Below are 14,486 nucleotides of genomic sequence, written 5' to 3'. Positions count from 1 at the left end.
GAACGAATGAACGAAGGTTTGAAAAGGAGTTTCGCATTTCAATGAAAGTTCGCATTCGATTGTAGTCAAGAAGGTGCTCGATATACTGCCTGTACCTGTATCCGGTAGGTAGTGAATACCGTATATGGGTCAGGCTCATCTTATGCCATTGTTGATTATTTGACGACAGGTCGAAAATAGTAAAAACTTTTGAATAATAGTTACAATTCTCTCTCTATGGGATGGATTGGGTTGCGAGGAATGGGGGAGGGGGGCTAGTGGATATTGATATATGAGATTGAAAGTTATTTAAAAATAGTATACTGACCGAAAATAAAGAGGGCTTCCACGACGACGTCGCTAACCATAGTTGGTCTATCGATGTTGATGAAACTTGCATTGTACGGTACGATGATTGCCACGTAAAAGGTTGCTAGTAATATCAACCAATCCCAGCATGACTTGAAACCTCCATAATGACTTATAATGAATTGCGACTTTTTAATCGCAGATGTTTTGTACTCCGGTAATGGTGGTGCCGTGGAATGCAATAGGGTCTGCAACGATAGTAATAAACATTGTCATTTTATTTATTTATATATCTCTATATTGTTTTATTTTTGTTAAAGTATAAAAAAGATAAGTACGTAATTAAAAATTAAATTGAATTTTCACGATCGATTAATTATCGAAAAAGTATCATATCTTAACTAAGAAATCATTTTTCAGTTAGGCGAATACAAACGTATGTTTCCGGTTTCGTAACTATCTCTCTTTATGAGAAATCCATTATATTGGATAACCTCTGATTATATAAAGGGAAACTTCATGCAGTCGCAAACTTGATATACGCATTCTGTTCTAACATTTGCTAATTAAAAGACTTGATTATTTTCATTGAATAGAGGTTTCAAGGTCTGGTTAATAATGTTGGTTAGTCGAATCAGAAAAGATATTTTCAAACAAAAGATATATATATATATATATACGTCGGTTAAAGAGAAATTAAAAAATATATTGTATATTTAGAATCATTATGCTTATAAAACAATTTGCATTCACGATGCGATGCTAAACCGCAACGTTATAATCTGCAATTATGTTCTCTAATGAAATTCATAAAGAGGAAAGATTTCCATTGCTACCACAAAAGAGATCACTTGAACATCAAAGCTTTTTACTTTTTTATACGATATTTCCGTTATAAACATTGTCCAGAAATTTCATAACAATTATTATCTCTAGATACGTTTTTTTTATTTATTTATTTTAACTATTCATAAAACAAAAAATTCTTAAATTATTTTTCATAATATTATATCACGAGCTTGTAGTTATAAATTCGTTATTTTATATCGTATATGTATATTGAAATTATTATGATAGAAATTTGTATGAAATTTGCAAAATTACGTAACCATTAATTATCAGAACGAACATAACTCATAAAGAAGGAGATTTTCTCTTTTCCCGAGCAGCACGGTGTAAATTTCATTATTACGAAGGATCCTTAAGTAAATTATCAGTTGTTAGTTACCAGCTAGCAGAGGTGAGACTATGAAATTTAATAGGTAAACTACGCGTATGCCAGAACTTATAGTATAGATATGGAAACAGCGTTTGACCACAAATCATCGTATTATTATCATCGTTTGTTAAAAGTAGAATCTTCAAAAGGGTAAACGTAACCAAAAGCATACATTAATTCGTTTACATTAATTCTTTGAATTACAATATAAAGTTTTAAATAAATATAAATAATATATATAATTTTTTTTATATATACAATAATAATAATAATAAAAATAATAATAATATAAAAAGTAGTAATTTCCTGATTTATTCTCTGGTCATTCTATCTTAGATTAAACTAATAAGAAATTACTCGTGGAGCATTAATAAAAAATTCCTGACAAAATGAAGAATTATTCTTCTTAATTTAAAAAATGACGCAAATTTAATTATTAATAATTAAAGACGTGTACCGCATTATTCTGTTTCTATAAAGATCAACGTGATGCTCGGTTTCTGTTAAGAGTTTAGTTGTTCTTCCACTTACAATCACTTTGCACTTCCCCTACCTCCTCCCATGTTCTAAACACCCCCTCCCCTACTGAAGTATATTTTAATGATTAACCGAAACTCGTTTAGGACATTGTTAACAAATTTATCAATTTCCATGGTTTGTTTTACTTACACGAGTTTAAGGTCACTTCGTTCTTTCCCCCTCCGGCCCCCATATTCTAAGCATACTCCACTGAGGCATAGTTTGGTGATTGATCAAAACTTGTTATCGACATTGTATACAAATTTTTTTATTTCTATAGTTTGTTTCACTTACATGAGCTTAAAAACGCTTCCTCCCCCCCCCATTCTAAACAGAACTAACTGAAGCATATAATCTAGATTAACCAAAACCCTCTAGGGAAATCCAGGAAATTCCCGGATTCTCTAAATTGATCGTAACACATATATACTTAGGAAGTAAATTTCTTTTAATAAAATTTTTTTCTACAAATTGTTTAAATTAATTAAATAATGTAAAAAACGCGTTAATAATTTTATATAAAAAATAATACTTTCCGCCAATTACGAATACTAATCCAATTATGAATAATTATAGTTCAAACAATCTTATTCGCGTTTGAAAGATACTAGATTATTATTTATATTTCTCTTTGGTAGTTACAATATTTATCTTAAATACTCACGTTGTTCAATTTTATTTTGTGTTTATTGTCCTGTTTGTAATGTCCAGAAAGTTGATAGAGTACAGCACGACTTCTCCTTCTACCGTAATTAGCTGGTGGTGCTTCAGGATCAACATTCCCATTCGCATCTGAAAAGTGTAAAGTTGTACCGTCGCGGTGTAAAAGATTCTTTTTTTTTTCATAATCTCATGTGGCCACTTGACGAAAAAAGAAAAAAACAAGAACAAATTTTCCAGCGTGATTTTTAACTCTACGCGAATTTCTACTGCCTCTACAAATGTGAATCTTATTAAAATGCATTAGTTTGTTTTGGTTTCGTGTAATTTTTTTCAAAGTATATTAAACAAGAAAAAATTTATCATTACACACGAGTGAATTTTTACAAACGTATCCGTATAACTATTCATTTTTAATACAATTTCATTCATGGCATAATTAAATATTTCTTATTCGCAATATATTTGCAATGTAATCATAGATTATCGTTTTTGATATTCATGTCATTCTTATTAGATTAAAGTACAAAAATTTATTTCATATTGAAAAGGCATCCATTACTTTTAAATACGATTGAATTAACATTATTCATGAAGCCAGGTCGAAATAAAAACGAATTTTATCCACTCAATATTCATGTTTATGCTAATTCAATATCCAATGTTCATATGGAGACACGTTATGTAGGTGATAATTGAATTTGGTCTACATGTTTAATATAATAGCTATTATACTACGAGAAGAACAATGATACTATACATTCTTGATGTCTTGTGTGACAAATAATAAAAATAAATAAATCCTAAACGAGTTTTATTTTTAATAAGAAACGTGAAATTTTTTTCTTTTCGAAATGTAAAGAACTTTCTTTAAACATCTCCGGCTTCGTAAAATAAACTTTATATATATTTTATATAGCGGATATTAAAGTTTCAGAATTCAAAGTAAATTCGAAGTTAGTTATTTCATCGTAAATAAGATATCGTTTAGGTAATTTCGAGTAAAATGAGAAAGGAGGAAAGAGATAAAAAGAGAGAGAGAGATAAAAATAAATAAATATAAAACACGTAATCTAATAAAATATTTAAGAGTTTAAAAATTGTATCTTCAAATAAGTTTAAAAATAAATAATTTTTTAAATTATTATAATTTACTTTTAATCAAATTTATAAAGAATTTTGGTTATTTTGTCGTTAGTTAGTAATGTATGTATTAAAAGCAAATTGAACTCGTACAATTATTTATTAAGAAAATTATACAATTCGGATAAATAATTTCGTTACGCGTTGTTATAATTAAACAGCATGTTGTATTATTTTTTGCATTGATTAGAGAAGTAAATAAATGAGAACAGAAACGTTATATATTTTGTGTGTGTGTGTTTTTTTTTGCAAAAAGCTATTTAAGCGTGCAACCTAGATGTGTCAGGTGCTTGTAAACAGGTGTTGCATTACCTATATATCCGTGACGCGTGATCGCCATGCGTAAAGCATGTGTTGTGTATTGTATATATATATATATATATAAGTATACATATTTATATACTTATATAATATAAACATAATCGAATCGCAAGAGTTGAAAAAAGGGCATGAACAATATCGAACAATGGCATACATTACGAAACTTTTTGGTCCTTGTTTATTCGACACGGTTGGATCTCAAATACGACGGAATTCATTTGCGATTAGGTATAAAATGCGATTCCATCGGGTGTATATTTTTTGTTTTGTTTTATAAGCAAAGCATAGTTAGAACTCACCACATTCGTACAACTCACAGGTCTGAAGATTTTTCGTAAGTGTGATGTCCTTGTGCGACGCCAAGAACAGGACAACGTCCCCTTTTTCGTTTTTTATTGGAACGATATCCAATAAACAATCGAACGGGCTTCCTGCGAAATCAATATGCAATAAATATTATAATTGTCATTTTTAACTTTTAACATATAATATAAAAATGTCGTTCTTTTTCTTCTTGTATTTTTGGTTCGTATATAAATAATTATTCGTTTCGAGTTTATTTCGTTTCACGGTAATCGGTATTATCTCTGATAATATAAAATCGATAGAAATTCTGAGATTTAGAGAAAAATAGTGAGAAAGAGGATAAGAGTGATATGTTATTTTAAAACCTGTTACATGAGATTTAAGAAATCAGAGTGAAATAAATATGCCTCGATATTAATATAAAATACTATAACAATGCTTAGTAGTAGTATTCGTACGTTAGGCAAATTAATTTAATTACTAAAAAGTTCAGGAGAAAAAACAGCAAGTAGTTATATTTTATAAATTTTATTATTATAAAGTAACTTCATTATGATATTTCTTTTTGTCTTCGTCTTTTAATTGTGCATTGATTTTGTGTTTAGATTTTTACGTGAGAAATATAAGGTAACGTTTACATTTTCAAATGATCATATTTTAATTAATTGATTCAATAAACACAAGCAATCCTCAATTTATGTTATTTTTTTTGTCACCAACGGGAAATGAAAAGGAATTGAAATATCGGCGTGATTTTTCTGCAAACGAAATATAGTATACCTACTACTACCACGGAGAAGAGAGGAGGAACTGATGCTGCTGCTGTTACCTATAATTTATTTTTATTTGCGTCCAGTGGGTGGAAGGAAAGATTAAATTTTACTTCCAACGGGACAGATTCTTTACTTCGTTGCAAATTTAATCTTCGACGGTAAAATATTAGGGAGAAATTAATAGGTCGTGGCGGTGTTAGTAGTAGTAGTAATAGTAGGTATGTATACCACGTTGCATTTAAATAAAATAAGATCGAATGTTATTTCTGCAAATACGATTTTTCCGAAAACGTATCATTCATTTCGTTACTTTTACCATCGATGTCTCTATCTTTGTAAAATATTAATATTTAAAAAAATAACGAGACGTGTACCGGGTAGTCGTCGTTTACTCATATCTATCGAATTTCGTTTTGTCAAAGTAAATTAAAAAAAAAAAAAGAAAAAGAAAAGAAAAGAACCAAAAAAAACAAGCCTTCAATATTGCATGACAAGATGACATACATTATTTTTAATTGGACAACAAAAAATTCTTTCTTACCATTCTTCTTATAAAATACGACTTCCATCTTCAGTTCTGTTTTACTTTCGAGACTCTTATCGATCATCGCTTTAACTTCCTCCTTCGTTTCCGGGCCGTAAAGAAATTTGCAAGCGCAACCCTTTTGCATGATTTGCGCTCGTGTGAATCCTGTCAGCTCGCAGAATCCGTCGGAGCAATAAACGATCGGATAAATCGTCGGAACTTGGGCATTTCCCAGCACAAAGTTGCTATCTACGAAAAAAATAATAACAAATATTAAAAAACATAACTTTTATTATATAATAAATTACATGTAATATATGTATATAAATTATGTTACATTAACCCTTATTGATCGTCAGTTTTTTATACGTGATTGTTACAAGGTTGTAATTGGTTTTGGTGAATATGCAAAAAATTTTCAGTATTGTAAGAATAACATTATTGTTAAAAATCATTTATCTTTTTGAACGATTAATTACAAATATATGTGAAGTTATTAATTATTAATAATTATTTATTAAGATATATACAGAGCGAGTTTCTCGACACGTTTTGTCTTGTCATCTCCCACGTGACTTACGACCGATAAGGATTAAATATATAAAATACGGATAAATGTACGATATAATAATATAAAACATATAACACATATATAAATAAATGTTACGATTTAATTCGTATTGTAATTAAACGTATAATTCATTATTTAACAGATAATAATATGATTGATCGTTAAGTTCGAGTGATTTATAAAATTTCGTTCTACAGAAAAATAAAAACATTATTTCTTTTTTTTTGCGTATCTATAAATCCGATAGGAACTCTGAAAGCTTTATTATTCCTTCGGCTTAAAAGCGCAAAAACTTTCATTAAGCGGAAAATTGCTTGTCATGTATGAAACTCTTCGTAATAACGAAACGACATGATTTTCTTTCTGTTTAATCGTTGCAACGTACAAAAGTGAATAATAAAGATAATTTCAACGAAATTCCTCTTGCTCTACACGTTTATACGCATATTAATTATATTACAGATATATATAATTATTGATGATAAAATACACAGACAAAATAATGGATGAATGCATCGTTCGGCGCGGTTCATTGGTGAATAGCATCGTCCATGTTTATGACGTCGCAGTAATTTATCCAAGGGCAACTTTGAATACTATTTTTAAACTTTGTGTGCAGCATCACTTTGATCGTCTCTTTTCCTGGATCATTCTCGAAGTCTCACCGTTTATTTTGATACAAAAAAAAAATAGAAAAAAATTATGTGATACGTTAAATTTAAAAAAAAAAAAGTATTCATTGATAGGAGGCATCGGGTTTTAAAAGAAGATCTACATTACTCGATCGGTTATCTCGATCTTTTAATAGAGAATATTTATTTAATTTCAATTTTAAAGAGTTTCCTCCTCTATCGATCGTATTCGGATTAATTTTTTTTTAAGAATTTTTACGATGTTGTAATAAAAAGAAAAAAAACAAATATTTCAAGGTATCCATATATTATTATCGTATCGTTGGCACGAGTGTAACAAAAATTATTTTTGATTTGTTATCTTTTTTTTTTTATGTTGATTTTACGAAAAAACGTATAAAGTCTTTCATGTTGTAGCCGCAAGGGAAAGAATCTTTGGTCGGAAGATTCATATTTTTTTCACAAAAATACGAACTTCATCGTAAAACGTATAGAAAACGTCTTTGCGGTATAAATACATTTGATCCTAAGAACCACCCCTCTCGAACGTTTTTTTTTTCTTTTATCGTACGTACATAACGTCAAAGAACATACGTATATGGATGAAGAGAAAAAGGAAAAGAAAAGAAAAAAAAAGAAATTGATCGTTCGTCGAAAAATTCTTTTATAGAAAAAAAAATTTAAAAAGAAAAAAAATAAAACGATATTATATGAGAAACTTGAAATTCGAAGATTAGAAGAGTAACTTTTTTTTTATACGCCACGGAAAAATGTATTAACTGGAATAACTTAGAAATTGCTCTAAGATTGTAAAACGAATTTTTTCGAGGGATAACAAAATTAGGAATCTCAGAAGAGGTTTTTTTTTCTTTTTTTTTTTTCTGGTCGACAAAGGCAAATTACAAATTAAAAATAAATAAACTTGACTTAATATTAACTGGCTTGTCGGGAACGAGCGAAAATGTTCTTTTATTGAATTTCAAAAATCATTACATTGGCTATTTGTATTCGGAGTACGGTGTTCATTTTATATATATATATATCTTAGCGAGATGAAACGTAAAAGATTAAAGCGGATATCCGTTTCGGGCGCGAATATTCTATTAAAATCTCGTCGTTTCATTTTTAAAATACAAACATTTTCGAAAAGTGTTATTTACCGAGGACAATCATACGTTGCAGTATTTGCTAAAAAAGAAAAAAAATAGAATATTTATATAATCATTAGTATTTCACTTTTTATCTTTTCAATAAAATTAGATAAATTTTTTTTTTTTTATAAATGACTATTTTTTTCCCTACATTTGTATCCCATTTATTATTATGACATCCAACATAAAAGTCATTCCAAAAGAGATGATCCAAAATGAATTGGTATTTTGTAAAATAACAAGTTGAACAGTTGGAAATTTCACAGAGACTAATTGTAAGTTTGCTTCGCTTAGTAGAGATAAATTCAAACCTGCGGGTAAATCCGTCAGCTTGATTCAAGAGTAATTGCATCGGAAAATTAGTAGGAACTTTAACGATGATACTATTAGTATCAGTCTTCGAGTTAGATAACGTCAGTGCATCTTGATTGACGACTTCAACGTATACATATATAAGTAAATATGTGTATGTGTGTGTATTACGTTACTGATATATGTATAGTCTTTCATGTTTTGACCGCAGGAAATGTAGTAATATTAAAAATATGTATAGGTATATATATAATATAATTAAAATAATAATAAAACAGAAAAAAAAAATATATATATATATATATACTTATATTATATTATATTATTTAACGATGTCGAAAGCTTAAAAGAAAGTCCTAATTAAATACTCGTTGATGCGTTTTAGCAGTAAAATCACAAAATATTACCATTACTCCTCTTGTTGAATGATCGAGCGGCCATAAAACGTAACATTTTCGAGCGATAATTTAGATAAACACCGTTAACTTGAAAGATTTCTATTTTAATTGTATAGCACAATGAATTTGTACGAAATGAGAAGAGTGATTATACTTCGATTATATTTCAATTTTGTAAGATTTCATTTTATATAATATAAATTACGTAAATTACTTTATTTCTTTTTACGGGACAACATTAAATATTTTCTAAATAATAATAATAATAATAATAATAATAATAATAATAATAATAATAATAATAATAATAATCTAGAAATGAAAAATGTTGAACGAGTACTTATACAAATGTAAATCTAATTTGATTTGATCGTATAAAATATTGAAAAATATTTCTAATTTTTCAATTTGGTTAAAAGATTATTAAGAGAAATACCTTATATTTTTATATTTTCGTCATTTTCTTTTCTTATTAAAAAAAAAAAAGAAAGCTTTGTTAATAATGATATTTATATGCATATATACAAAACACACACACGTTTATATTTCTTTCATTCGTCCAAAAGATATTATTGATTAAAAATTATAACTAAAATCGAAATTACCTATCGGTATTACAATAAATATATAAAAATTAAAAATATTTATATACCGAACCGAACTTGTCAAAACCAAAAATATTATTAGAAATTAACAATAAAAAGAAAAAGAATAAGAAACATAAAAGAATATAATCCAACTTAAATATAAAACATTAAGGATATTTTGTTGAGTGTTCATCATCAATCCTGTCGAAAGTTAATGTTTTATTCATAATCAAGCAGGAATGAAGAAGACCAGTTAACGACCTCCTCTTTCTAACTCCCTCAGTTTAAATCGTTAGATGCGTAATCGATTACCATGTTATAGGCTTTCGTGTTCACATAGGTGGGGGGGGGGGAAGAGTAACGTTTACGGTCATTTGATCGGCCACTAAGAGCAACCTAAAATGGCTATGGCAATTTCAGAGCAACCTGGACAAAGACTAATGGAGACTGTTGTACATACCAGCACCAAAGCTTTTTCTCTCTCACTTTCTCTTTTATCTTTAATTAATCTCTCTTTCTCTTTCTCTCTCTTTAATTTGTGTGTGTGTGTGTGTATGTGTGTGTTGTTCCATACACGTAAAGAGTATCATCTACCTACCCATATACCAATCTACATATTGAACGTTGTATTGACAATGAGAATCTTGTTTGTGAAATATGGAACTCGTGGTTTAATATTTCTTTGTTGTCCATCTCTCTTGGTCTCATTCGGTTTTATTGCAGCTTCTCTCTTTTTTTTTCTTGTTTTTATCTATCTCCCTTTCTCTTATCCGTCCCTAACTCTTCAATAATATTCTTGTGTATCTCTTAATCTCTTTCTCACAATACCTTTCGCTTTCTCTATTACTATCTATTTTAATCTTCTTCTTCTTCTTTTTACTCTTGTTCTCTTCTCCTACGCCATTCATTTTTGTCGTTTATTCCTATCTTGATAATATCATTCTTGTTATCTCTCTTGTAATAATCATCATTGTTAACTTCTTTTATCTTTTTACCTGCCACTGATTACTATTCATTATTAAATATTTCGTATTTCTCTTACGAACCCTCCATGTAAACGAGGTGGAAAATTGAAAATGTTCGAAGGAAAAGAAGAGAAAAAAAAAAGAAAAGAAAAGGAAAGTATTTTTTTTCCGAGGAGAGAATTTACAAGTGAAATCATTTTAATCATTTGTTTTGTTTTTGTTTTTCTTTTTATTTTTTGACACGTGCGCTAACGTATTGTGTCAAAAGTTACGCGAATCCAATTTTTTTTTATTTACGAGTGATATATGAATTACGTACTTTCGATCATTCATTCTTATCGTTTATCACGAAGAAAAGAAAAAGTTATTTGTTTGTTGAATAAAGAAAGTTCAATTTATCAATCTACTGTTTGTATTATATATATATAAGGAAAAAGAGGGGTTAGGAGGATAGAAGAAGGGAAGATAGATCGACTAACTGCTAATTTGAAATCATAGGTAATAATGCTAACTAATGTGGATTATTAATTTGACAAGCGTTGAAGCAACATCTAACCTCCTAATCGATCATTCTGTTTACTGGCATATTTCGTGTTTAAGAAACTTATATGTTTCGTAAAATTGTTAACTAATATTTTTGCGAATAAACAAACGTGTAAATATTTGAATATATATATTCAATTTATTTTTAATAACATATATATATATATATTTTTTTTTTAATAAAGAACAAAAGCTACGAACATTAAAAAAAAAGTGATTGTTGACCGAAAGTAACAACAAGTAATTATAAAAATTACAAGTAGTCTGTATGCGATAAATAAAAGAGAGAGAGGGAGAGAGAGAAAGAGAAGATGTATGATTAATTAAAAGAAAAAAAATTTTGTATACGCATTTGGGTCGCGGAAAGTGCTGCTCAAACGAATACGGATTTTACAACGTTTTCATTATGACATGACATGTTGTGGGGAAGTGAATATAAACGAAAAAAAAGAGGATGGGTAAAAGCAAAGTTAAAAAAAAAAAGAAAAGAAAGAAAAAGGGATCTCATAATATGTTTGCATACGTATATAGTATAACACATCATACTCGTACGCGTGAAAAATGAAAACAATAATATAATATGAATGGTTCCTTCATAACAATATTTATTTTTCTTTCAAAAATTTGGTATCTTCAAACAGCTTGAAATAAGAAATAAATTACTGTTCTTAACACTTTCTCTGTAATATCTTTTTATGAAAGAAAGAAAAAAAGAAAAGAGAAAAACTAGAAACTTGTTGAATATCGTTAAACGTAAATCGTTTCAACTTAGAAATTAATTTCATTATAATAATACTAAATCTTCCACAATGAAGAAATTTGTTAATTATAAGATAGTATGATCAACGAGAACGATCAATTAGCATTTGATTTATTTATTAGTACAATAATCTATCGGATTTCAATAGAACTCGTTAATAGGAAGAAAATTTGCAAACGGTGTGAACTCGAAGAAGGAGAGAGAGAAAAAAAATATTGATTTGCATAATAAAAGAGTTGAATTAATTTGAATAACGTTAAATACCGATAAGAATACTTAAATGGAGAAAAATGGGAACACTTATTCTTCTTCAATTGCTCTTCTTCAATTGTGCAGACAGAGAGAGAGAGAATAAAAAGTTACATATCGGCCTGTTATTAAAAGCGTGATCGCGTAGTGTTTCCTACTTCCATAAGAATTTATAAATAGTTATTACATACTTTTCATTGTACGCATTCGACATTTACATATAAATTGTTACGGAATAATAATGAAGACAGCAAATTCTATTAGATCACAATTACTTCATTGTAAGGTTTTCTAATTAACATTACTCGCGAAACAATTATTAATCAAATTGTAATAATTGAATATCATTATTACTGACACACGATTTACAAAAAAAAAAATCTTTATTAAAAATTCGCGAAACAGCTCGATCGGCAATCGTTCGATACAATATAATTTATAATAAATACGTAATATATAACACATATATGATATATGTTTTAATTTAATTATAAATTCATATTACGTTTGGTACTTTTCATTTCAACGAAATAAATAGCACTAGGAGTATATAGGTGGTAGGAGTTTAATCAACATAAGACGATACTTCATTTTAATAAGAGTTTCTCATTGTGATAAAGTAAAAAAAAAAGAAAAGAATACACCTTTCTTCTCTCTATCTTTCTTTATAACACCCTCTTTACACTTGCAGAGTCATTAATTTTCACTTTAGGAGTGCCTACACATTTCTTTACTTTTCACAAACTTCTTCTTCAGTACCGTAGTAGTAGTATAAATATATATATAACGTGATATTCTTTTTGTTGTTTCCAAACCATCAAAAGATATCCACACTTTTTCGAGAAAATAAACTTCTTCGGGAAACAAAAATTATAAGTTTAAATATAATACGATAAAAGTTATTAACAATTTTATGATACTGATATTTTCATACTTTTCAAGATATTTGCGCGTATGCATTGAAACGATCAAATGAATTTTCATTTCAAATAAAATCGTCATTTCGATGCTAATAATGTACTTCTTTACACACATTATGCGTAAATTTTTAATCTCATTTCTTAAAATAATGAAAGAAAAACAAAAAGATACTTTTTTTCGACCTCTAATGGCAACAAACGATGATAACTACTAACATTCGGATTTCCTTGTTAAATCAAATAATCGAGCGAGTAAGATAATACTATGCGCTAATTGTTGTGGTTATCGTGTAATTATTACGTACTATGTCATCTACTGAAATTCTCTTCTATCGTCAATTTCGTAGTATTGATCTGTTAAATGAACTGTGTATTTTGCGTTTGATTGTTAACGTCATCAATAAGACGTTAATTTCATTTGCTAACATTATTTATTTAACGCGAAACATTTTCTATTGTATAAAAGCTACGAAATTTTATTATTATATATTATGATTAGACTAATGAGTTGACATAGCAAGATAAATTATTTATTCGAGCGGAAAATAAACATTTTTCTTGGTTACATTAGGTGTCCAAAATTCATTTTATCGACGAGAAAAGAAAGAAAATTTTCATACAAGTCTGTAAAACAAAAACATTATGCATACCTTAAGATTTTAATTGGATAATAAATTAATCATGTTTAAGTTCAATAAAAAACAAAAACCTTTAGAACACTCTCGGTATTTATATTAACTTCAAATGATAATATCATTTTATTTTGTCACAATTTTTGCAATATCTACATCCGTAAATGCGAAATATTATTCTGTATAATTACCATAACGATTGTATAATAACAATAATTATAAATATGTTAATTACTCTGGACAATCCTTTTTAGAAATAAAAACTAAATGAAACTTTTTACTTCATAAATCTGAACTAATTATTTCATAAAATGATTGACATTGTCAGTTATATAATAATGGAATAAATTTTTTTCTATTTTTGTTTTTTTTAGACTACATCAATTCGTCATAAAAATTGGTGTTTATAAACCGTTACAATTTTCATCGTAAAAAAACTAAATAATACGTAGATGGAAATAATGATTCCTAAGCTTTGCATTTCAACATTTATATTTCCTAACGATCGTGCTTCGTAATTACGGAAGGAGTATAAAGAAGGATTAAGAAATACGTGACGTTTCATGAACAATTAACTTAGCTTTCCATGTAATTGTAGAAACAATGACTCTACAATCAATATGAGTTATCATAGGGTATATACTTGATACACAGTATGACCTTGGGTATTGTCACGTCTTGAGGATTTAAAAAAAATCTTTCACATTATGGTGGTTTAACAAAAATTACAATAGTCCTTGATTTTCTAAATATAATAATTATACTATTCAATGAATTAATATATATATAATATATTTGCATTTCGATAACAATTAATACGTATAATCGAAAGTTTTAATAATATTATTTATCGTACATAATTAAGTGTTAATCATGCGTTTAATTTAGATTCTATATTTATACATTAATCTGATGAAAATTGACGATTAATACGAATTCGAATGAGATTAAATTATTAATATTAATTTATTTTAACATTTATTATCACCTTCGTAAATATCATTCAAGTAT

General features: G+C 27.9%; 1 protein-coding gene across 5 annotated transcripts in view; it reads right to left on the bottom strand.

Moving 5' to 3' along the window:
• Positions 1–14,486, bottom strand: part of LOC122520400 (potassium voltage-gated channel subfamily H member 8) — a 60,906-nt gene that overhangs the window by 10,167 nt on the left and 36,253 nt on the right. For 2 of the 5 annotated variants that reach the window (XM_043640494.1, XM_043640491.1), the window contains exons 3-6: positions 5,771–6,004; positions 4,450–4,581; positions 2,691–2,818; positions 308–536 (exon numbers count right to left, since the gene is read on the bottom strand). In XM_043640494.1, the coding sequence (XP_043496429.1) occupies positions 308–536; positions 2,691–2,818; positions 4,450–4,581; positions 5,771–6,004 (723 nt within the window). The remainder of the gene's footprint in view (positions 1–307; positions 537–2,690; positions 2,819–4,449; positions 4,582–5,770; positions 6,005–14,486) is intronic. The other 3 variants (XM_043640504.1, XM_043640497.1, XM_043640508.1) reach the window with 3 other exon arrangements.

The sequence above is a fragment of the Polistes fuscatus genome, unplaced genomic scaffold, assembly GCF_010416935.1.
Source record: "Polistes fuscatus isolate 324 unplaced genomic scaffold, CU_Pfus_HIC Scaffold1, whole genome shotgun sequence".
In the NCBI taxonomy this organism is placed as follows: domain Eukaryota; kingdom Metazoa; phylum Arthropoda; class Insecta; order Hymenoptera; family Vespidae; genus Polistes; species Polistes fuscatus.
This window is presented reverse-complemented; position numbering and strand designations above follow the sequence as displayed.